This window comes from Podarcis bocagei (assembly GCF_964188305.1).
Source record: "Podarcis bocagei genome assembly, chromosome: 3".
NCBI lineage: Eukaryota > Metazoa > Chordata > Lepidosauria > Squamata > Lacertidae > Podarcis > Podarcis bocagei.
Window position 1 is genome coordinate 23,938,397 of NC_138127.1, and position 25,080 is coordinate 23,963,476.

The window sequence follows — 25,080 nt, forward strand, 5'->3', positions numbered from 1 at the left end:
TCTTCCTCCCATCTAGCTAGGGACCATGCACATATGGAACTGGACTTATGCACACACAATCCAAACTGGATGGAAAATCATGCACAAAAACTGTGGTTCATCAAGTTGCTGGGATGCTTCACATGTACTTTTAAAAACCTGAAATCAAGCCAATCTGCTGCTCAGGGGTAGGGGCTAGATTCTGTTCCTCATGTGCCTGCCTTCCTACTAAATGGCTGATTGGCACTATTTCAGATTTTTTAAAAAGAGGGCTACATGCACACAACTAGTATGTTCTCTGTTAAACTGAATTCTTGACTACAATTCACCACTTACTGCTGAATTCATAACAACAATTCCTGTTGATGTCAATAGATGCTGTTTGTGCTTGACATGTCTCATGTTCAGTGCTTGGATAACACACTGTATGTAGTGTTTTCAAGAAGTAATCACTCCTGAAGACCTAGAAAGATACAAACTGTGTGATATTTTGCATGACACAGTTTACAATATAGTTTTCTATAAAAACCCAGAACTGATAAATAAATGTCAGATTAAATTATGGCACAGCACCATCGCCCACATTCAATTAATAATTAGTAGTGGGTCTCTGACACTGTGCCAGGGGATAAATACATTCAGTTTGAAGGAAGAGACCTCTGTCCAAACAATTCACTACAACAGTTTGAATGATTGATCACAATAGCTGTTGGCCTAAAATTATGGGCACCTTCCCAGTGGTGGCATTGATGTGTAGAAGGAATCAAACAAAGTAAATCGAAATGTTAGCATATTTGATGTTTTAAATAGCTGCTTCATTTAATTACATTTCCTTTTAGTGCAATAGATTTCACTCGTTGCTGTTTTGAATACTGCATGTTGTGTTGCTTGGCTTTTTTCACACCCAGTTAAATCGAGGTTTATATCCAAAGTGATTGTCTAGTATGCTGCCTGAGCTATTATTTAAGAGCCCAGAATCAATTCTCCATTATTTGTGTGTGCACACGCACACACACATTATTCCTTTGAAAACCAAATTTAATCTCCTCTGAAAGACTTTGGCAGAACTGATTCCTGAATTATGCTGGATCATGCCCACAGAGTACAACTGCCAAATGTCTCAGTCAGTCATTTCCTCAGCCTGTCATTTAAGCTTGCCTTGGAAGTTGAGGTCTGAGCAATCACAGAGCATTCCCACTCCCAAAACAGAATGATAGCTGGGAGGAAAGGTAACCTATCAAAACTGTTATGCTGACATGACCACTGGACAAGTTCCAGGCTGTGCACAGTTCCTGGCAAGCATGGGAGCCTCCTTTATACATGGTTTGTAACAACATGGGAGGGATGCATATCTCTGTCAAAACCTCAACAGGGTTAATTTAAAAATGTGTGTGTGTGTTTTCATATTGGAAGGAGGGAAGAGATAGGAATTCACTTTCTATATTTGCTGAATTGCAGCTATATACTGTTATGAGCCAGCAACTGTCAATTAAGAGCCTGAATGAATATGGACTTTACAAACTGCAGATTCATCCCCACACTTGAGAATGGCAGCCCAAGCAGTGACGGTGAGCCGCCATCTCACTTTATGCCAGGGTTAACTAGTAGTGTCAATTTAGCCCAGGATTCACACCTGATGAACTCAAGACAGAGTAGTTACAGACAGCCTCCTCTGCCTGATGTCTCTACTCCCCAAGGACCAGTGGAGAAATACCACAAAGGGCTTTTAATGGTATCAGACACGGCCTAAAGATTAGAAGACACCACCACCCCCATCCCACATACAGAAACTTACCAGACTGGCAGCTGAATCTTAAACCAACACTGTCGACAGGACAGTGTCTTAACTCCACCACGCCTGAGGGGAACAGGCAACGTAGGGAGAGCAGGGCATAAAGAGTTCTGCCCTTCAACACTTCACCATCATACTACTCTTGCCTGGGAACTTGGTGCTACCCAGTCAAACAAATGCTGCAATGCAGTAGCACTATCTTGCATCCCATGAGCAGAGCAACACATGGCATATATATGTGCGTAGCATATGTGGCATATGTGGAGTGCGTAGCCTGGGCTGCCGGCTCATACATTAGGAGGGCAACTAAATGAAAGAGCCAGGCCAACCAAAAAGCAAGGATTGTTCTGCCAATGCACCAGGTCCTAAGGATAGGAGCAGCAGAGGGGTGAAGAGGGACTGCCAGACACAGCCTCATTCTGCCTCATGGTACTGGAAGGCCTGGCCATATTGATTGGGGCTCAACTTTGTCTTAGAATTGCATAAGACATCCAATGATGAAGGCCATTATTGATTTGTACTAAAATGAAAAGTAGTAAGAATGTGAAATTTGAAAAATTGGGACTAGAAACCACTATCCTAGAAATATAGCCTGTTCATACGATTTATTATTAGCTTTATGATATGCTTAGTACAGACATTGTGTCATGGTTGAAAGTGTGAGCAGGAAGCTTCCTAGTTCAAAATCTTACCTCAGCCATGAATTTACAACATGGCCTCAGTACTATTGAGAATAATGTATGCAAAATACCATATAAAGTTTATCATCACACTAAAAGCTGTGTTCTCCAATATAATTGTATTTGATATTAATCTTATTTATTGTAATATTTTCAAATGCTGATTACCAGGATAAACAACTAACAGTTGTTGCTAAATACTTCCATGTTTATGAGAATGCAACTTGATATTGACTATAATGCACTGTTAAAATCATTTGAGATAAATGTCAAATTCGCGCGCGCACACAGTGCAGCAAAACAGTTTCTTAAAGTTGTGGTAGATAAGTCCTTCTATTTTATTGAGCAGCCCAAGCTACTGTAGGATTGGATACAGAACTCTGCTTGGCAGCCCCTAGCACGACCTTCCAAAAGTTTGGGAGACCCTCTGTAACATCATGGGAGGTGGGCTGGGGGCTGCAAGGGAATGGAGACAAATCAAGTGAAAACTGCCCCCACCCCTTCCCCTCCTTCAGCAGGAAACCTTTGCTGGATTCCAGTTTCTCCACAAATGAAAGGAGCCCTTCCATTGAAATTGTGACTTTCTTGTGTACAGTTTTCTTCTGAATTTTCATACTTAACCAAATCTTCATTGCATTCTGCAAGCATAACCATACTGAACTAATTATTTAATCCAAAGTAACAGGTATTGGTTCCAGCTTGAACAAAATGCAGATTTTCCATAGCGATAACGATGCTTTCATTTCATATATTGTTGGCTCCTTTGTGCTTTCTATTGTTTCCTTTTCACAAGGCTGCTTGGCGGTTTTATGCTACTGATTGCAGACGAACAAACCTGACAGCCACTTGGCGATATTAAGAAAGTATTCTTCCATCCCTTAGGCATGTATCAGTGCTACAAATGACACAAAAATGTCATGACTTGTATTGGTATACTAATATGCTTTTCTTTTCCTTTTTGTTTCATCCCCTGCTCCCTCTTGCCTTTATTTCCCTTTCTTTATCATATATCCTGCATGTAGTGTGTATGGCGTAGTTATGCGGCTGATGAGAAATCCGTTTCCATTGCTACCTGGAAGCCTCATTTGAAGGCCTTGCATACCTGCAGCCCTACAAAGTAGGTAAAAATTTGGCAGTTGGTGCTGTACTTGATGTCTGTTTTGAGCCTATAAAAATCAGTGTGTGGTTTTGTCTTGTTGTCCCCCCCCCCTCTTAATACCATTCATTAAGGAACTTAGGCAGCAAACTGGGACAATTACACATCCTCCAAACATAATGACAAATCGGATTCCCATTTTCTTTTGTTTCTGAGCCATTATTACAACAAAGCAATAGAAGATTTTTTTCCGCCACCAAGTCCTCAAAACCCTGCTGGAAGTTAATATTCTAATAGCATCTAGGCAAAATATTACCTGTGTTGGACTCCGTTAATGCTAATTCATCCTACTTCACATGGTTGGTGATATATTATTCCAATCTCTAGGGCACCACACTGGCTACCCCTGCATTATTTATTGTCGATTTCTAGCAGCTTAGACCTGCTGACTTCCATTGGTTTCTCTCAATCTAATTGTGCTTAGAGTTAGAAGAAAAAGCAGGCGTATAAACAGCATGTAGGTCAAAGGGCCACACTAATTTATACCAGCAGAGGTTTTGTCTTGTTACTATTCAGATTAGGAAAAGACTGAATGAAACCCAACCAACTGGGTAATTCACCACAAACAATTTGCTGCTTTCAGTTTGCAGTACTGTGCTTTTTGCATAAAGCTGCTGTGTTTTTCTTTTTCTTTGTAATAAACAGAAGCTTAAATGTCACCATGTTATCCTTACTGTCAATTACATTCCACATGTTTCCTCTTCCTGTGAGAAACCTGTGTAGGAGGGTGTTAGTAATAAAACTGATACGGCTGTTCTTCATTCCCATTAGATGGGTCATACTGATATGAATCCTGGGAAACATCTATTTTCAGTGGGAGAGAAATGCGTAGCTTTCTACTTCTATGTGTAATGGAAATGCAGATAACAATATCATTTCATCATATATGTTCCTTGTTAGATAATCATAGTTAACAAAGAAACAGTCCCTATTCATTTGAGGGAAGAATTTGGTTGAGAGAAACATGCCTATTGCAGAAATTCCATATTAAAGAATAATCAAAATACAGTGGTACCTCTGGTTGCGAACGGGATCTGTTCCGGAGGCCTGTTTGCAACCTGAAAAGGACGCAGCCCGCGTCTGCGCGGGTCGCGATTCGCTGCTTCTGCGCATGCACATGACATCATTTTGTGCATCTGCGTGAGCGGCGAAACCCAGAAGTAACCCGTTCCTGTACTTCCGGGTCGCCGCAGTACGCAACCTGAAGCAAACGTAACATGAGGTATGACTGTTCTGTTTTTTAATTACAAACACACATGCAACAATATCAATTGGGCATCCTTCTAGGAATTATGACAACAAAATCATGCTTGTATTATCTACATAAGAAAGTGTTTTCCAGAGGAAAGTTCTAGAAGTTTGGAATGGATTTTAGCATGTTTTCATATGGCACAGCAATTCTTGTTATTTCTTTTGCTTTAAAAACTGTCACCAAACCATTTTGAGCTGTAAGAATAAGTGAAGATGGAAAACAAATAGATTCTGAACAAGAATCCTATACACTCCTAAACTCCTTACTCTCTCCTCTAGAGCTGAGACTTTGGTGTGTACTACCTTTCTTACAGAAGGGAACTGAAAGTTATGTGGAGTTCTCAAGACCCATTTGTTGTGGCTAAACTATAATTGTTACTTCTATTTTACCTAACAACAATAAAATATGGGGCAGACATACAACTGTTTAAAAAGACAAAGGGTGGCAGAGAGAGATTATGTTTAAGTCTAGTTTGTCTTCTCTTCCATTTTCCCCACTTGGATGGGCACAGAAAGCTGATTTGTAAATTTCATCTAATTGGCAGGCACAAAGCTCATGATTGCTCCACTGGAACTTCTAAAAGCTTCAAAATAAAAATATTTTGTTATCAGAGGCCAGAAATGTTGGTTTTAATTGTGTTTTAGACAATCACTGTTTAGACTTAAGAGTTAAGTAAGTTATGTAAACAGTTAAGTCATAGTCTGACTAAATATATCACAGTGCACTTCTGGCCAACAAAAAATATTATCTGACATCAGTCCTCTGTGTGAAATCTCAGGTCCCAATTATTAAGTCAGATGTGCTCCATTAAAACAGATATCTGCATCTAATAATAAGCCTACAGCTTTCTGTTATCTGTATATCAGCACCTGCATTTTGCCTAAATAAGTGCTTTGCCAACTCATTCAATAATGGTATGTACTAAGTGCATTTAGCATGCCTTGAGGTGCTGTTCAAATATTTTTTATGATGTCACGGTAGTTATATTAGACCCTGCTTGAATGTTTTGTGTTTGCTTTATAAAATGTTATTATTAAATGTATTAATTTGATTAACACAGCCAGCTGTGATATAGCATTTATCTTATAATGTTTGTAACCACATCATAATCGGTACTGCCAGCATAACAAATTTCTTTCTTCCCCAAACTTTCTCTCTTCCGTTATTGACACCTGAAGGAAAGAACAAGGGGAAGCATCTAGCAGGTTTGTGGTGTTTCTATGCATATAGTTTTAAAAATAAAAAACGTTGTTTGAGAATGGGCGCAGATCTCTGTGAATGCAGGCTCCAAATATATTGGCACAGTATTGACTAAAAAAGCTCATGCTCAGATCCAGTAATGGGAAGGATTTAAGTACAGAATTCTAATTTTTCTAGACAAAATAATATTGTGAGAACAGAATACTGTTCAGTATCATCTACAGATGCCTAGCAACATTTGCATATTTAATAATGGATTCTGCAGGAGTATGAACCTAGCACTATACTTCAGTGGATAACAGAATGATTGATCAAGACTTGAAAGACATTTGTCTCTTACTATCCAGGATAACGAATTAGGGCTAGATGAATCATCCCTTGTGACAAATGAAAACACCTCTTAGAATCTTCAGTAATTAAGTGCTTTATAAATAACTGAAATACCTAAACAAACAAGCAAACAGTCTGAAGGAGGGTGATGCCTTGTATATGATGGTTTTCCCCAGTACAACTTTTTAAATTGACACTTCTGTATATAAATTCAAAACTAATTTAGCTACTTAATAATTTAAATCACCAACTGACATAACTTTTAACTAAATAGTGTAGTTGTGATCAATTGAAAAGACTACGTATATGACTAAAACCTGAATGGTGGATGAATATTTTCACACACTTTGAGTTATCTCATTGTCATAACCCCCAGATCCATACCTTATGCATATTCACTCCTATTGCTGTCTAAACTCACAGAAGCAAACATCATTTGACAATCCTAACAACCACACAATCTGACTGCCTAGAGAGAGTGGGACCATGCTGGGTAGGCTGCTGTCATTTCAAATTTCCCTGCAGGTGAACATTATTATATTATAAGACAATACTCATCTGGTTTTGAGGATGAAAAGGGAATTTTGAAGGATCCCATTATATGAAGCAGGATAAACACTGTCAGGCATTTATGCACTGGCAGTATTTCTGATGTAAGTAGGGTCCACATAATAAAAATCGAAGGCCAAGGTCCATCTAGTCCAGTATCCTATTTTCAACAGTAACTGGACAAGTATCTCTGGAAGATCACAATCACAGCATGAAGGTATTCCTTTTGCTCCTTACATGTGGTAATCAAAAGTATGTTGCCTCTGAACATGGTTCCATTTAACTATCATGCTTAATAGCCAGAGATGTACCTATTTTTATACATAAATTTGTATGATTTTTTTTAAAGCATGTAAGGCAATTCATAAAGCACAATGGAATCTCTTTCACTGTGATTCAATTCCACACTGGTCTAGTAACGTTTGTATGTCAGAAATACATAAGCAAGGTGAATGGCCCTTCTCACATGGACCTCATCCACCTTGAGATCCCAAAGTCTCTATCCCAAGACATAAGAGACAAGTTAGAACCTCTTTGTTTTACTTTTGGGCTTGCACTTTCCCTCTTTTTTCAACATGGCCAATGATTGGGATAATGGGAATTGTAGTCACAACAACATCTTGAGGGCCATAGGGTCTGCACCCCTCCTCTATTTCTTAAAGCAATTTTAGTCATCTACAGCTCTTAATGTACTAGTAAGGTATACTGCAAATACAAGATCAAAGTTGCCTTGGATACATTACTCCAAATGTGAAATGCATTACTTAAAAAGGAGGCTATGGACCATCAAAGGGAAACTGCATATGCAGTCAGAGCTATCCCACTGCTGATTAGAGAAAGGAAATGTTCTCCTGTTGTGTAGGGGTTGGTTGTTCCATCACCAGCAACAGGAATCCTGTTATACTCTGGATCCCAGTCAGAAATTTCAAGATTGGGTAAGAGCCACTTCTCCTAACAGCTGCCAGAACCAATTTCATATTGTTCTCTTTCACATGTCCTCCTAGTGGTGCTGCAATAAAACTGCTAGCACATTTGCAAAGTTTAGCAGGGTTTAGTATGGTTTCAAGTTGGATAGGAGAACACTTGTTGAGATTCCTGCATTGCAAGCAGACGGATTTAGTTGATCCTTGGGGTCACTTCCAAATGTACAATTCCATGATTCTATGTATATAATTAGCCTGACTGCTAATGCACATTTAATCCATTGTCTAGAAGTAAGTAAAACTGATATATAAATAAAACTTGGTCAGCACTGTTACCACACTCAAGTTACTACCATAACTATTAAAAACTAAAACAGTGTTTTAAGATATTCCAAAAGGCCTGTGGAATTTACTCACAAACCTCCAAATAACTTTCATGGAGTTAATATTTAAGATATTTCAAGATCTTGAAGCATCTTTGCCAGGCTTCCTCAACCTCGTCCCTCCAGACTTTTTTTGGCCTACAACTCCCATGATCCCTAGCTGGCAGGACCAGTGGTCAGGGATGATGGGAATTGTAGTCTGAAAACACCTGGAAGGCTGGGGTTGAGGAAGCCTGATCTTTGCTATGAATAGACCCAGCTCAACAAATCATATAAACTTAATTTTCTTCATTAACATTCATATAAACATATACACTTGAAAAATAAGAAATACAAGACTATTGTAGAGATAAGAGACATTCATAAGAAAATAAGGTTTAATAAAAGGCATCGCTGTTCTTAGTTTGTATTAGCTATCATACTTTGGGTACAGGGGTAGATAACCTTTTTGCTGTTGAAGACTGCAGTCCCTCAGGGGTAAGGAACTGCATACCACAAGCCATGGGTAAGGCCAGAGTTGGTTAAGTGAGGCTCCCACCCTTTCCTTTCCTGTCACCCATTTTACCCCCATTTCCTCCCTTCTTGCCACCTGCATGAAATTTGGCCAAGAGACACAGAGGTGGTCCATGTCTGCTTTAAGACCAATGTAACAACCATATATCTACTGTAAATATGACTTCAGCATTTTAAAAACAACACACTCTTCAGTTGGCATCCTAGGCTGAGTATTATTTATTTTCTGTATTGCATATTTCAATATACAATTTCTCATTTAACTGACAACATACCCAGGTTAAAGGCTCAGGAATTGTTGGTCACCCAAAGCCACAAAGTAAGCATAATGGGACTTAAGCTCCCAAGCCAGTGATCCACAGAGGGTGGGGGCTAGCTATGCCTTCTTGTGGTTAATCAGTAGCCCATAGTTCCTAGTAGTTCTTAAAGTGTGGCCTACACGTATCAGCCTACATCACTTATAATCTGATACTTTGCATTAACTGATAGTATAATTGCAACATACTGTGGTGCATTTTCAGCTACTGAAAGTTAAATTCCCAGTTCAAATTTTCTTCATGGCAGCTGCTCTGTTTAGCAACTCTCATATGGGTTGAGCAGCTGCTGAATATTCCTGATTTAGAGTGTAGAAGCAAATCATGTAGTGGGAATATTCTTATGGTAAGCATAAGTGACTTGCTCTGTGGTACTTAATGGTGCCAGTGTCACTTGAGCAGCCATGTCTTGAGATGCTGTTCTCAGCCAGTGTGCAGGAATATCTATGCCCAAGGACAAGGTACCATTTTTAACCGAAGGGCCATGTTTGCTCATGGACAACCTTCTGCCAGTGGTGTTTGGGACAAGAAAAAAGTAAGTGGAGTAATGTATGTGTCTCTTCTTACCTTTGTAGGATACATTCCAGCCATACAAAATTCAGAGGCATTACCTCAGTTCAAGGACACATTCCAGGCAGGCAAAAACACTCAAAGGGAGACATGAAGCAGGGCAGATGAGGGGAGAGCAGGTATGGTCTAGCAATGGGATGTGCCCTGAGAAGAGTCCTGAGAGCCAGACAGGGGGACCTGCAGGGCCACATTCAGCTTCTATGCCTCTGGTTCCTTACCTATGATGTACAGAGTTTAGTCTTTTAATAAACATATCAGCATTAATATTCACAGGCAAAATAATAATAATAATATTAAAATAAGTAACAATGCAGCAATATTGATATTATGAGCTGTATCCAATGGATTCCCGTGCAGCCCCCCTAAATCTGCTTTAGGGAATTGAGGGCCTCTCCAGAGCAGATTTGGGAGTGGTGCAGCGGGGAGGGGAAACAGCTGAAAATGGCTTCCTTCCTGTTCTGCTGACAAAAGCCAATGGATACAACCTTAGTAATGTTAACCCTTAACTGATGTTTTAAATTCTATTTTTAAATAAACAATATTTTAGATTTTCTCTGTTTTGCTAGGTGTGGCATATTTATGACTGTGACTATCAAATAGGTTTCCCTTTTAATGGAAAAACTGCACAAACTATTGAGCATAACATACATTGTCAGTTGCACTTCAGTTTACTTTTTTGGGAAATTGAGGTGAAGGACAATATATTTTGTACTGACCATGAGTAAACCACAATTTCTACACATTCCAGTTAAAATTTGTTGTTCACAAGAAGCTTTGCTTAAAAGATAGCTTGACATATAACCTACATAAGATTGCTGAAAGCTTAAATAGGTTATCAATTACTGAGGGCTGTCAACAGAGAAATGAATTTTACTCCATTAGGAAGATGGGCTTTTACTATTCTGTTATATTGTAGTAATATATTCTGATCCTGAACCTGTCTTTGGATATACATTGCAGGAGTTTTGTCTTAGATGAATGTTCAGGACTTTTGACTGTCATTTCTGGATACATTTCGTTATAATCACAATTCTGACTTCTGTTTGACACAGCAATCTTACATTTTACAATTGGCTTGTAAATTTTAAGAAACAAAAACAGTAGCGGTCTGACTTGCCTTACACGGAAAACCTAACCCCTTTCCTCACATGGAATGCTTAGTAATATGATCCTCTATTTCCCCTCACTCCTAGTAAGCTTTATAGTAATAAACAGAAGCTCTTCAGGATGTACACCTCTCGGAAACATAGGTATCCAGCATCCTGTCTATTCACATGATATTTGGGAATGCCAACTAACATCAGGTGCATGAAGAGTTTATTTCCCCTTCTTAATGCTTTACAGTTTTTACTCTTCAAAGGGTTCTTCATTATTTGGCTGGGTCGCCCACTACAATTGCTTGTAATTTTCCTTGTTGCTTGCTGCCTGCAATTATATACCAAAATAGCCACGCACAAAGAAATTGCCTCTTATGATTTGTGTAGCAATAATCTAAATACTCCACACAATGGGACAAGTGCGATGTTGCAGTGCCTTAGTTTAAGACTATTTGTGCTCTTCCGTCTGATATGCTTGAGCTAAGAAATAGCTATGAATGATTCTAATAACTAAGTTTTCCTGAGTCCAATATGATTTTTGCAATAGTGGTGTTTGGTGTTTCCACATTGTTTGGTTGTAAAGTTAGGCAGCTATAATCACAGACCACTTGCAAAGCAATTACAGTAGTAGATGTTTTGCACTTCTGAAGAGTCATTGTGGCCTAGCTTGTGGGGACTGTGCTAGGTAAAGTGCAGTGTACAGTGTGCAGAACTGCATGTTCAAACAGTTGTTTACTCCAACTGGAATCTCTTGACCTCTTTGCCATTTAACCAAAAATAGTAATTACTATTTTTGGATCTCAAGGGGGAAATCCCCTGTTCCCTGCCAAAGGGGGGGGGGGGTACATCAAGTTTCCAAGAAGTAATATCAAATCAAAAAGATTCTTGATTTTTTAAAAAATCAATAAAGTAAGAATTAATTGTTGGCATGTGTCTGTCTTGGGAGATAATGGAAGAGTGCCTTCGGGGGTAAAGTCAAACTGTTGGAGAGTTCTAGCGCCTGCTGTGGCTGTTGAGAATGATAACAGGAGAGACATGTTTTATTGCCAGTGGGGCAGAAGAAGGCACCTGGTTTTGCACATGCAAATTGCTTATAGCAGTTATAAATCTATGAGTAGCCAATGACTGGGAACAAAATTTGATCAATGTCATTCTTCCGTAGAACTTGGAAATGCACTTTGTGCATGATAACTGCTTTATGGATTTGGTCCTAAGGCCTAATTCATACACTGAATGAGTGGCAGAGCAGGTGCTTTAAAACATCATTGTGAATACTGCTCCACATGCACAGCGAACCATTTATGTAAATAAAACCCTATGTAGTTCTAGGAGGTTTTCCTAACACCATTGCAGCCCCTCGTTTTTGTGGTTTCCGGTTATGTGTTTAAAAGTTGGTGGAACAACACAGCAACTTCTACATAGCTGCATTTTCAGTGTGTGAATCAGATCTGAGCCTACTTACATCTTCTATCCCTGATGTTGATGATAATTCAGCAAAATTATTGTTATTATTAGTAGTACTAGTTGTATTTTAATTTATTACCCACCCTTCACCCTAGGGTCCCAGGGTGGATTACAGCAACTAAAATATGTCTAAAACAGTTAAAAACAGCTTACAATCACATACAAAAAAAATAAATCTCGGCAGTTTTCCTGTGTAGCTCTGCTATGATACCACAGTGACCTCTAGTGTTGCCAACAGATATAGGAAAAAGCAGAAAAATACAGAACTCACAAAAACATGGCAGTGTGTAGATACAGGAGTGAAATATAACAAAAGAAATAAGCAATCAAGGCATTTGGAAGGGAAAAAGAGCTACATCTAGTGACTTGAAACAATATTCAGAGTAATATCCAGACCTATCAACTGTCCTACTTTTTTGTAGGAAATATCCAGTTATGTTGGTTTGTAGTTATAGCTTAGACTTGAGCTCATAAAACCAGCTACGAACCTTAATGAACTTCAAATAATGTCATTTGCAAGCTAGCTATAAGCAGATTCCCTAGATTATTATTTTACTCAGTAAGAACAAAACAGAATAATTCTTCAGTTTACTCTTCAACCTTAAAAAACACAAGGGTAACTTTTACTTTTAGCAGCCATTTAGGAATGTAATCCAAATGAAGGCAAGTATTAAAATATCTACAGAAGTTTCCTCATCTTTATTTCTATTAGGTAGAGGACCATACTAGGTCCTAAGTAATACTTCTGTATGAGAGACAATTGCTTACGTGATGGAACTTTTCTTTCTTGCATACTGCTCTTTTTTATGTTTACCATCTGAATTTCCTGGAAGATAGCTTGCAGATAGCCTAGACGGTTGTTCCACATCTGGAGCTGTATGTAGTTTTACCACCTCTCATTTCGAGGGTGAAAATATTGCTTTATCCTGCCTGTTTCTATTGGCATTCCTATAGTGAGTATAAGTTGTGCTCTGGCCTTGCATTCATTGCAATGGGGCAGGGGGATTTGGAGTTGGGCCTTCATAGCACATCTCCACAATTCCATACGCTAAATCATATGAACACTTAAATTTATGTGTTTCTGATTGCCATTTCTGTTTGCATAACTCTCTACCACAGTCATAGTTCAGTCTCCAGCTTTCAAGCAATATTTATTATAATTATACCTATCAAGTATATCCTTGGGGCGGGGGGGGGGGAGAGAATAAAACAAAGTATATAACCTGAGCTATATGTAGGCAGCAGTGTTGGAAAAAAAGAAGAAACAGAGTATAAATACAAAAAATACAATAGGCTAATGACCCGCAGGATCCCTTCCAACTGTACAATTCTATTATTGTTCCATCAAGACAAACATTTTGGTTTCCCTCACTGAGCATTCCTCCCCCCATGTCCAATTCTGGGGGTTCTCCTGGCAGCCTCAGAGCCAATATGGGGGGGGGGGAGGAAAGCTTCATTGAACAAATGGATATCCTTGTGTAGAGTTTCTGCTGATGGGATTCTTTAGTTGAATCTTGCCCAATAGTTAAGGGGGATGACATGCTATAAGAAGCAAAGGGATTTAAAAATGCACACTTTTATGGTTAAGCAGGGAGATTAGATTAAGACAGTTCTGGAAACAGGTACTCTCTCAGCAACTAAGAACTTTTTAATACAATGTTTCTAATATTAAATTGTGGTAATATGATTTTAGTACTCCCTCCATTTGTCCAGCATGTGCTTGATTTGTTGCATATGATCTCCTGCCTGATCTCTGCTTGCACTGCGGATAAGATGTACTAAGTTGCATGTGCAATTTTTATTATTATCTATAAACATCATAACAATGGTGCCTCATAATTTCATTTTATATTCTCATACAGAACATTTCCTTTTTAGATTGGAGCTAGGCATAGGGAACAGTACGTTGCAAAGTTTCTCGGTAATTCTAGAACACACTTCCATTTACAATGTTTTGTGTATTGTCATGCTGCAGTAAGATGCAAGGACCATGACAAGTGGAACAGACAGGACCTCAACTTGATTAGCAGCTATATCAACAGGCAGATAATCTTTGCCACATGTATCTTGATGGCCCCTAAGGATTTGCTTCTACAAGAACTTTATGTTCTTACTGCAGAAACCAGTAAAATCTGGTCCAGTTCTAGAGATTTTTCCACTTGCAATACAAACATCATATTTTCTGTCTAACTCCCTGCCCATTCAAGAAGCAAAGAGCAATGGCAGAGCTAAATCTATGAAGCCCAGCACCATTCCACATCTCTTCCAACATGGAACCTCCATTTGTGTCTTACTGATGTATAGTGACTGGCTACAACCCCAGGCACACGTACTAGAGTGTGTCCTATTTAATTTAGACATACCTCTGAGTAATTTTTTTTTTAGGATTGCACCATGCAAACATTACTAGTATTCAGCTGAGAGTAATGTATATATTTCACATGAAAATGTGAATGAAGATTACTCTGCAACTTTTAATTTCTAAATGCCCTTTTTCTGCAAGTAAACAAGAGAATCATTCAAAAATAAGCAGCCTGCATCTTTGATGTTTTTGTTTAGATGTGAAATCTGAAGCTATAGAGCATCTTTGATCCGCTAACAGTTGACTGATTTTCCAACCCCAGTTCATTAGTGTGCTTTGGGGCTATCAGCTGCAAGAAATTCACCAGTGTATGTCACTCTCTTGTGAAATACTCATTTCATTGATAATACATATTAGATATTTTGTTAATTTTCTTAATGTTTGTTTTTGTCTTGTCCAAATGAGTGTTGTAATACGGAATTTGAAATGTAATGTTTGCTAATAATGTTTGTGGAGTATTAAAGTCTTGTTTTGGGGGGGAAATGCATGTATAACAAAAATAAACTTGCTTGCTGTAACTCTTAACAAATGGCATGCAAAAAAGCACTTGACAATATTATTCCTAGATTATTAGAAATGCACTGACTTATGCTATGCTACTTTAAGACATAGTTACAACTGTCTAAAGGTTTAAAACTGAAGCTTTGCTATGACATTTGATAAGCTTTTATATTTATTTTACTTTATTTCATTGTTTATAATATAGGACGTAAGCAATATATTTTTTTACTCATTAGATAACACAAAAGGATTATAATCCCTAGGATATTGAAAATGAAATGAAAATAAAATTATACAGAAAATAGGAATTGTACATGCACCCATTGTCCCTTATATGAGGGGAATATATATATATATATATATATATATATATATATATATATATATATATATATATATATATATACACAGTTCCCTAGCAGAAACATTTTAGAGGGAAGGGCTAGCCACGCCAAAACTTATGAGAGCCACTGCAAAGGGGAGGAAGGCCACAATTCTTCCTCCTCCTGAGATCCCTCCACAAGACTGGAGTATGCACCTGAGGATCTTTGCCTTATTACCCCAATCCAGCAATATGATCCAGGTGGGATGGTTCATGCGCTGGCATGAAATTATCTCTCTTCCCAGAACAGCTTTCCCATTCATTTCAGTGAAGGGAGCTGTTTTACACAGCCATTCCTTTGAAATAAAAGGTGACTCCCCCTCCACACATATAATAGATTCATATAACCATCTGAGTGCACCCTGTTCAGTAGATTGGGACATATATATACATCTATTCAGCACTGTACAACAATTACAGTGAGGTGGAATGAAGTATGAAGTAAAATAAATTTTCTGCTTTCACAGTCAAAAACTGAGCTTTAAGGAACGGGTACGGATGGCTAGCCCACGTGGACAGAGTATCAAGAACAGGCAAGCTTCAGTTGGTGACAGGCGATCACCAAGTACTGATATTACGGCAGAGGGCAGCCCAACAAAAGTCCAAAAGAGCTGGAGCTTCAATGACCGAACACGCTTCCGACCTTCCCTACGTTTGAAGAGTTCACAGCCTAAGCCAGTGCCAGATAGTAAGGTTTATTTGTTTTTTTAAAATATCAAGTGTTTTACTCATTGTAGTTATCATCCAACTTACAACCACAAATTTGACTTTCATCATAGCAAAGCCACACAGACATTTAGGAGGTTCTGTGCTTTGATCCTAATCTTGCTGAAGCCATGCTTCTCCTACTGCTGCTTAATTTAAAGGTACTTTATGTGTTTGTACCTTCACATATACAGGGCAGTCCAGAGATTATATGGGCTCTCTCCTATCCAACTGTATCTGGTCATAAACAGGCAGGCTCCAAACCCTATCGTACCTGTGTACAATGGAGGGATGAAATCCTTCTGGTGATAGTCTCTCATACTACATGGGATATAGTACGCTCTGGCACTCATCGCGGTGTCTCAATGCGACAGAAGCGGTTTAGTCATGCTGGCCACACGACCCGAAAAGCTGTCTGTGGACAAACACCAGCTCCCTTGGCCTGAAAAGCGAGATGAGCGCTGCACTCCATAGTCACCTTTGGTTGGACTTAACTGTCCAGAGTCCTTTACCTTTTACAAACTGGAAAGGGTGCCACCAAGTCCAAGAGGACACCAAAGTAGTTTACAAGCAGCGTCAAGGAAGTTTCTTTCAGAAAATGGAACTCTTACCCAAATGAGACACATACATACACATGAAGAGAGAACTTCGACAAAAGAAATGAAAGTAGACCAAAAAATGTAAAGAGCATATTGCTTTAAAAAAAGACCCATTCTGGCTTAATAATAATAATAATAATAATAATATAATCAGAACCAGGAAGCCAACTACAGAGCTGGTTGGATAACGAGAGATAAGGTATTTCCCAAAGGAGATTGCAGAAAAGCTGGATGAATTCTGTGTGGCTTTTTGCACTATAGAAGATTCCTAATATTTTAGGAGGGAGATCTGACAAACTAGCCAAATAGAACATTCTAGGCCTTTTGGATGAATTCAAAATAAACAAACCTCCTTGGTCTGCTTGACCAACTCATCTGGAAATCGAAAGGTGTCACCGCCCCCCCAAAAAAGTTTTGCCTACTTTTAGTTCTTTTTTTATTACTGTGAACAGAACCTACATTTAAAGCTACTTTTGTTACATGCTGGTAGTAGGCCATGTTCTAAAACTATTCAGTTTGAATTTGTGGTTTTTTTCCTAAAGGAATCTATTTAATCTGTATCCAAACCATTTAATCTTTCCAGCCTGTTATATGAGATAATTAGTATTCAATATATCTTGAAGGGATGGTGCAACTTACTAACCCATCAAAGTGTTCCATCATGAGAAAGTGCACAGACATTTCACGTTATTAATTAAAAAGAACTCTACAAGGATGCATTTGATTTCCATTCCTATTTTTGTAAGCTCACATGAATTCTGCCCTTTCATTGCCTTCAGTGTGATTTTGCAGTCGTCAGGGTTAGAAACTTATTTTTAAAAATGGAAACACTGTTATGGCATCCTCAATTTACTTCTTCCCTTGTCCTTTTATATTATTTATGTCTTTTTAATGACTATTTTCATTTGTACAAAAACACTTTCTTCTCAGTTGAACTGTCTTGCTCTCTGGTCAGTCTCTATTCAGTTCCTTAGTGGTTTACAATGAATAATTTTCATATATAATACACTTTCCTGATAGATCTGCATGGTTTACAAGACATATATTAAGAATGACAGGTGTTTGTTTAATGAGTGTTGCCTACCTAGGCTTGCCAGCTTTTTTGCAGCTGATGCATCATTGCATCTCCATAACACATAGTGTTTCAGCAGCTGAAGTTTTTGCTTTTCTGAGTTAAAAAGCAAAAAAGGGGTAACAATCCTGTGGCCATCCCAATCACCATCCCTTCCCCATCATAGTCAGATCTGTGAACTACACAGGACATTGGAATAAGTATGATTGGTACCCTCCGGTGAACCAACCAGAGTGCCTGAGTTCAAAGCATTGTATGAGAAACTACCCAGAGTTAAGGAAGAAAAAGCAAAGAAAGCCACAGTATAGTGACTATAGTCTACTGTTTCATGATGGAATCATTAAGTCACAGTTAAAATGTGATTATCATTTTAACCATAGAACTATTGCTCTTACGGCTTTTAAGACATCTTGCAATTCTGCATAATTATTCGAAACAGAAGGATTTTGTTTTAATTAAATAAAAAAGCTTTATGTGCCAAAGGCTATCAGAAATTAGTATTTAATTCTCAGATAAATATTAGTAAGAAATCCAATGTGGGGTGCTGAGTATGGGGCCAAAATTTGGCAGCCCTAGTTTACCCTGCTGCAGTTGAGTTATATTCAGAAACATAGTGCCTCTGACCTAAGAGGTAGTATTTAGTCATCATGACTAGCGGTCATTGATAGACAGCTTTAAAAGACAAATTCATGAAGGATAAGGCTAACAGTGTGATGGAGTGGAAGTGCCAGTACCCAATAATCTGTCAATAGGCAAATGTATCTGCCTGTAATAATTCTGAGCCCCTGAATTGCCTCTGAAAACAGGACTCCCAAAAAACCTATTTTAGAATATACTTCTGTTTTTGGCCTCAAAGAGTTAAGCTGCTGAAATGGGACTTGACTTGGGTCATTCTTTCAGTACATCAGCAGAACTTAGAAGAGAGGACTTTAGACCTTGATCAATGCTTGATTACTGCCAGCATTTGACAGTTCTCACAAAACAAGCAAATAGGATGATAAAAGTGTTTCTATTTTGTTGAGTAGGCAGATATACCTTGGCTGTTGCTCACTCTAAGAACAGCACTCTAAGGAAAAAATGAAAGCTGCATTTATAGTTCCACTCTTGCCAAGGTAAACCACAAAAAATATTGCTGAAACTTACACTATCTTACAGAACTATCCAAAGCCCTAATCAGCCCTGGTGAAAGGTCAGATGGAGTGGAGTTGTCCCTCTGCCCAGCCCTGTCCAGCTACCCCATCCTTTGCCATTTGATGGGCTCTGCTGTTTTCTCCTGCTCTGGAAGCTAGGACCCAAACCAATGGATTAAAATTACAAAAAAGGAGATTCCAACTAAACATCAGGAATAATTTTCTGACAATAAAAGCTGTTTGACAGTGGGGCAGTCTTCCTCAGGAGGTGGTGTACTCTCCTTCACTGGAGGTTTTTCAGCAGAAGTTGGATGGTCATCTGTAATGGATGCTTTCATTGAAATTCCTGCATTGCAGGAGGTTGGACAATATGACCTTCAGGGTCCCTTCCAACTCTACAATTCTATGATTCAAGTAGACATATGTTATCCAAATGTCCTGGCAGATAATCCAAATAAAACTGACATTTATAAGCAATGCATTCAGATGTAGCAAGGGCAGTAAGGCCATTGGACCACTGCTATTTGTCCTTCCAGTTTTGAAGGATAAATCTGGCAAACATAAAGGCTCACAAAATACACTTTTTTTGTCCTGCTGTTAGTCTTTATATCATAGGAGTGGAATTTAAATGGACATCTGCAACTATCAGAGATTTCTCCAATTCCACTTCCAGCATCCATCTGTATTAGTGACTTCCTATAAAGACACTGGGAAGCCCAATATACCCAGAACATCTTTTTTTGCTGAATAAATTAAGTCTAATGAAATGTTCCATATAGATTCTAACAGAATTTTCAGTTATTTGAGCTGTATAGCACACTCTATTCTATTCTTTTCTAAGCTTCTACATGCCTACTTTACAGAATTCCAGTAAGCTTTTGTAAACAGTTACAGGTTACATTTTCTGTAAAGACCAATTATTCCCTCCAGCAAGATTATTTTGAGTTTGACAGATTTTAGAATATTTGACCTTTTCATACTTTAATTGACCCTTGCATTCTCTATAGGTATGCATATCATTTATGTGGAATTTCTCTTGCAGCTGAAGCCAGTATCGCTACAGATGATGCATATGATGAAAGAGGATGCCAGTGTGATGTCTCAGTAGAAGATCTCACCCCTGCACTTAAAACAGTAATCAGAGCTATCAGGTAGGTGGCAAATACATTAACAAGAGAAAACACATCAAACTTCACAGATGTACCTAGAAGAAATACTATCACAACAAATTGTAGGGACACTGTACTTGGATTGAATCGAAGTCCAGCTGCACTTCAGATTATGCAGTCATCTGTTAACTGAGATGGAAGAGGGAAATTTAGGCCACTTCTTTCTGCCTTGCCTATTGGGTTTTCAGGGCAGCAGGTGCCTGTAACATAACTATACTTAATGTACAGTATATATGAAAAAGAACTTGCACCATACTCAGATTAAATGCTGAAAATTAGAACACATGTAGTCCAAGACAAGTAGGTTACTAGAATAGTGCTTTGAAAAACTGAGTGGTTTGTTTGCTTTGCCTCTTGCAAATAAAATAGTTCTGGCAACAGTATGTCAGTGCTCTCTAGCTGATGTACCATTCTAATTCAACTAAGAATCTTTAATTACTAACTTATTTATTGTGTCATAAGATTATGTGGACTAGAGTCTGCTTTGTCACAGGCATCCGCAGCAGATTTTTTTCCACTCTCAGTTCTATGATCCAAATAGTATGTTATGAAGTTTACAGAGGAAATTTCGGTTTATCTAAATCTAACATTACTTGGAAGTATAGGCTCTGCTGAACATACCCATCAACATGTTGTATTGAAAATGATGCAAATTGCCATCTGTAAGGAATAGTTCAGTTGACCAATACTTATGTCAGAAAAGTGCTTTTTAATCTTTTGAACATCTCACTGATGACAAATTATGTAGCGTTTTCATAAATTGTATTGGAAAATATGTCAGAATAAAATAGCATTAGAAATAAGCAGCAAAGTACTTCTTCCCTGATTACTAAGAGAAAAACATATACTTTATAATTGATTTCTATTTCTTGCCTCATTTCATCATAATCAAAACTATCTAGCCTCCCAAAGTTGCTGAAGCTTGACAACTTTTATTGGAATGATGAATTGGAGTTATGAAAGAAAGGTTCTAGTGCACTGTTTCCCAACCTTTTTTGGGCAAAGGCACACTTGTTTCATGAAAAAAATCTCGAGGCACACCACCATTACAGCCTCGTGACGTCAGTGTGCAGCGTCACGCCGGGAGGGACATGAATTGCTAGCAAATTACATAATCACCTCCTTGAGGGCTGGCTCATATTCTCCGAAGGCAGAACCCCATTAATTAACAGGACAGACTCACACCATAGCTAAGACGAGGGGGGGAAACCTCAGTCATGCACAGTCATGCACATGTGGGGGCTAAATGAGGACGAAGACCGGGCAGAGAGCAGGGTTCAAATCACCCCACCTGGCCAGGACAATCCCTGGGTGCTCCCTTGGGCCACTCGCCTGACCCACCTCGCAGGGCTGTTGTTGCGAGGATAACACGGGGAGAACCACGCGCGCCCCCGGGAGCTCCTTGGAGGAGAAAGCGGGCGATGAATGCAATGCACGAAATATATGAGAGGCGACCAGGTTTTGCAGGTGAGGGGCCCCCGCCAGCCTCCGCTTCCAACACCCGGCGCAACGACGCCGAAGTTTCCCCCCGGGCTCGGCTCGGGGAGCAGCGCTGCTCCCCCCCCCCCGGCTCCCCTTCGCCCTCCCGGCTCTCTCTGCCGCCCACTGGGGACCCCCCTCACCTGCCAAGTCCGGAGCGCCGGTGGAAGTTGCATGCATGCATGCAGGGCGCCGCGTTGCCATTGCATTGCACTGCACTCCATGCAACGCCTGCACGCATGCATTGCCTTGCACGCCCGCCAAGGGGTCTCCCCGCGGTCCAATGCGTCCCCTCCGGCGCGGATGCAGCATTGCAAAAATAAAAAACCCCCGACGCAGCCCTACCTGGGGGGCAGCCTCCGCCTCCGCCGCTCCGCCTCCGCGGGGATCCCCGGGCTCCATCCTGCCGCCCGATCTCCGCGGGGTCTGCGCGGAAGAGCCCCTGCCCGCCCGGCCGCCGCCGCTGCGCTCATTCCATGGCCGAGAGAAGAGCGCTTCAAACAAAACGCCTGGCCCGCCAGGCCACGCTGGGAAACGTAGTTCGTGCACCCCGCGCAGGCGCGGAGCCCAAGGGCGACGGGACTACAGATCCCGGCAGCCCCCGCGCCGGGGACGGAGGGGGAGAGGCCGGGTGCAGGGATGGAGGGACGGGTGGGCGAGCGAGTGAGTGAGTGGCAGCCGCCAAGCCTTGGCCGAGAGCCAGGAAGGGCCTCCCCGGAGGAGGAGGAGGAGGAGGAGGGTGGCGCAGAGCGGGAGGGAGGGAGGGAACCCCAGGGGTCATCTAGTGACGGCGCCCCAATCGAAAATTTGACTTTAAAAAAAAAAATTTTGAATTTTTTAATTTTTCCCGTGGCACACCAGGCAACATCTCGCGGCACACTAGTGTGCCGCGGAACAGTGGTTGGGAAACACTGTTCTAGTGGAGGAGGTAGACCCTCAGCGAATGTGTTCTAGGATTGGGTTTCAAAACAGAAACAACCAAAGCAATTAAATGAATAAGCTGCTGGTCTAACTCAAATAAACAGTAACAATTTAATAATTAATGAGAAGCAAAATGAATACACAAATAAAGTTTCCTTTTGCAAAATGAAAATTTAAGCACCTTTTATAACACACAAGAAAATGTTTGGAACAATTTCCATGTGATAGTGTAATATAGTAAATGTACAGTACAGCTGGGGCCATAACTGTGACAGAGGTACACTGAAAACACAGGTCTGTTGCTGTCACATAGCTTGGGTGTTAAGGATAAAACTTCATTTGCAGAATCTAATGAAGTTATTTGGGATGGAGTTATTTCTTGGCATTAGTGAAAACAATCTCTCTTTTACATTCACTAAAACTGCACAAGTTTCTCTCAGTCTATGGAAAGTGCTTATCCTTCAGTATAGGCATGATACTGGGACAGTTGATATCAAGAGTGGAACATCTTCTCCAACCCAAGAACCACATTTTCTTGGGGCCAACCTTCCGGCAACTGCATGCCTGTAGTTTGTGGGCTCAAGGTCAAAACAGGGTGAGACAGTGGCTATAACTCTTACAGTAGTTTGCAATAGTTGACCACATTACAGTCATGCAGACGCCATGGGTTTCTGCACCCACCCACATACCATGCAGCATCCTCTATATTGGCAAGCAAGAGGCATTGTCCCAGTTCCAGGCAAAGGCAGTTAAAGGTGTGAAGTAGGCCAGTGAGGAGTGTAGCAAGAAAGGGGTTATGGCATTGGGAAGGGGGGGGGGTTACGAGAGCCAGATAGAAGGCCATGTTTGACCCACTGCCTGGAGGTTCCCCACTTCTTGTTTATATTTTCATTTATCACGGTACAGTAGAAATAATGGGTTGTAGTGCTAAGGGAAGTGTTACATCAGCACAAGATTTTTTTCTCCATCTCCTTCCTCCTTGTGCCCCCTAAATGTGTTCTGAGGTTTTCCCCAACACTTCAGAATATATTTAGAAATAGTGCAGGTCATGTACAAAGCAAAGGGGGGTGAGTTCCATTGCACTAGAATTAATCCTTGTGCTAGCACAAATATTTAATTGAATACTACCCCATGGAATGGAGCCTCTTAAACACATTTAATTTCCTAAATAGTTCTCAGTAAAAATATTATCATGCTTAGCCTATCTAGAATTTCTGATTATTTTGTGTGAGCTTATTGATTTGGCCACGTCCATGGCCTTGTTTTGATGTATAAAGTGCATATGGATAATTAATCTAGATCGTATTTCTTGTATAGAATCATGAAATTTCATGTTGCCAAAAGGAAATTTAAAGAAACTTTGCGTCCCTATGATGTTAAAGATGTCATAGAACAGTATTCAGCAGGCCACCTGGATATGTTGTGCAGAATTAAAAGTCTTCAATCAAGGTAAGGGATGGAAATCCTTTTACAAATAAGTTCCTTCATATAAACTGCCTTTTATCTTTAGCTTGGCAAAAACCAAGCTTTGTGTTTTAACACTACTGTGTCTCCTTGATACTAATTTTCCTTGAGCTTTTACAGATTGTGCCCACAAGTTCATTTGTGTCTGAAATAAAAAATCAGATTTAAAAACAACAGTGGACAACTGTCTACAGATATTTGTGCATTAACCACTAAACAGATAGTTGTCACTCTTGACAACTCTGATCAGTGTTCTGATGGGTAGCAAACTGATTCTAGGCAACTACAGTGGTACCTCAGGTTAAGTACTTAATTCGTCCTGAAGGTGTTCTTAACCTGAAACTGTTCTTAAGCTGAAGCACCACTTTAGCTAATGAGGCCTCCTGCTGCCGCCAGAGCACGATTTCTGTTCTCATCCTGAAGCAAAGTTCTTAACCCGAGGTACTATTTCTGGGTTAGCAGAGTCTGTAACCTGAAGGGTCTGTAACCCGAGGTACCAGTGTACTTTCCTTTTTCCCCACAGTTAATTGGCCAACTCAAAATATAAAATTGACAGTCATTTGTTTGAAAGGAAAAATCACTGTGTGCAGTAGAAACAAAAAAAGCCCTTCATCGTGGCCAGAATCTATACCCATTTTTTTAGAATGCACCTGCATTCCAAAATGAAAATTCTGTTTGTAGAGTCCAAATGAAAGTACTCTTACCTGTTGAAGTGATCTTGCACACTTGTATATTTAATTACCTTGCAGGGTTGACCAGATTCTTGGAAGGGGACAAATTGCGTCTGATAAAAGAAGTCGAGAGAAAAATACTGCAGAGAATGAGGCAGCTGATGACCTTAGCATGTTAGGGCGCGTAGTCAAGGTGGAAAAACAGGTAACATGACTCTCAAACATCACGAGTCCCATTTTATTTTATTGATCACTATTTCAGTAATTTAAAACATGTTTTTAATATATGGAAGGTAAAATAATTTCCTCTGGTATCTACACCAAAGTCATTTTGTGTGCAAAATTATTCTTCTAAGGTGTCAGTGGCATTTTGTACTTTTATTTTTCTTTGTTGTGTCAGTGGGACTGAGCCAGTTTTAAGTG

At 39.8% G+C, this 25,080-nt stretch overlaps 1 protein-coding gene and 1 long non-coding RNA gene across 8 annotated transcripts in view; one reads left to right on the forward strand and one right to left on the reverse strand.

Annotated features, from left to right (window-relative positions):
- The window catches only part of KCNQ5 (potassium voltage-gated channel subfamily Q member 5), a 261,710-nt gene that overhangs the window by 235,241 nt on the left and 1,389 nt on the right, over window positions 1-25,080 (forward strand). For 4 of the 5 annotated variants that reach the window (XM_081186919.1, XM_081186920.1, XM_081186922.1 and 1 more), the window contains 6 exons: window positions 3,474-3,568; window positions 6,038-6,064; window positions 15,915-16,135; window positions 19,996-20,104; window positions 23,840-23,971; window positions 24,736-24,862. In XM_081186919.1, coding sequence (XP_081043045.1) covers window positions 3,474-3,568; window positions 6,038-6,064; window positions 15,915-16,135; window positions 19,996-20,104; window positions 23,840-23,971; window positions 24,736-24,862 — 711 coding nt within the window. Of the gene's footprint in view, window positions 1-3,473; window positions 3,569-6,037; window positions 6,065-10,834; window positions 10,892-15,914; window positions 16,136-19,995; window positions 20,105-23,839; window positions 23,972-24,735; window positions 24,863-25,080 lie in introns of all 5 variants that reach the window. The other variant, XM_081186923.1, reaches the window with a different exon arrangement.
- Window positions 180-24,786, reverse strand: LOC308583158. 3 transcript variants are annotated; one of them, XR_014006093.1, is made up of 4 exons: window positions 24,691-24,785; window positions 20,158-20,322; window positions 9,639-9,859; window positions 180-442 (listed from the first exon to the last, which is right to left on the reverse strand). It is a non-coding gene; the product is annotated as an uncharacterized lncRNA (long non-coding RNA). The 3 variants fall into 3 exon arrangements; XR_014006094.1 differs by having other exon boundaries at window positions 20,200-20,322; window positions 24,691-24,783; XR_014006092.1 differs by lacking the exon at window positions 20,158-20,322 and having other exon boundaries at window positions 24,691-24,786.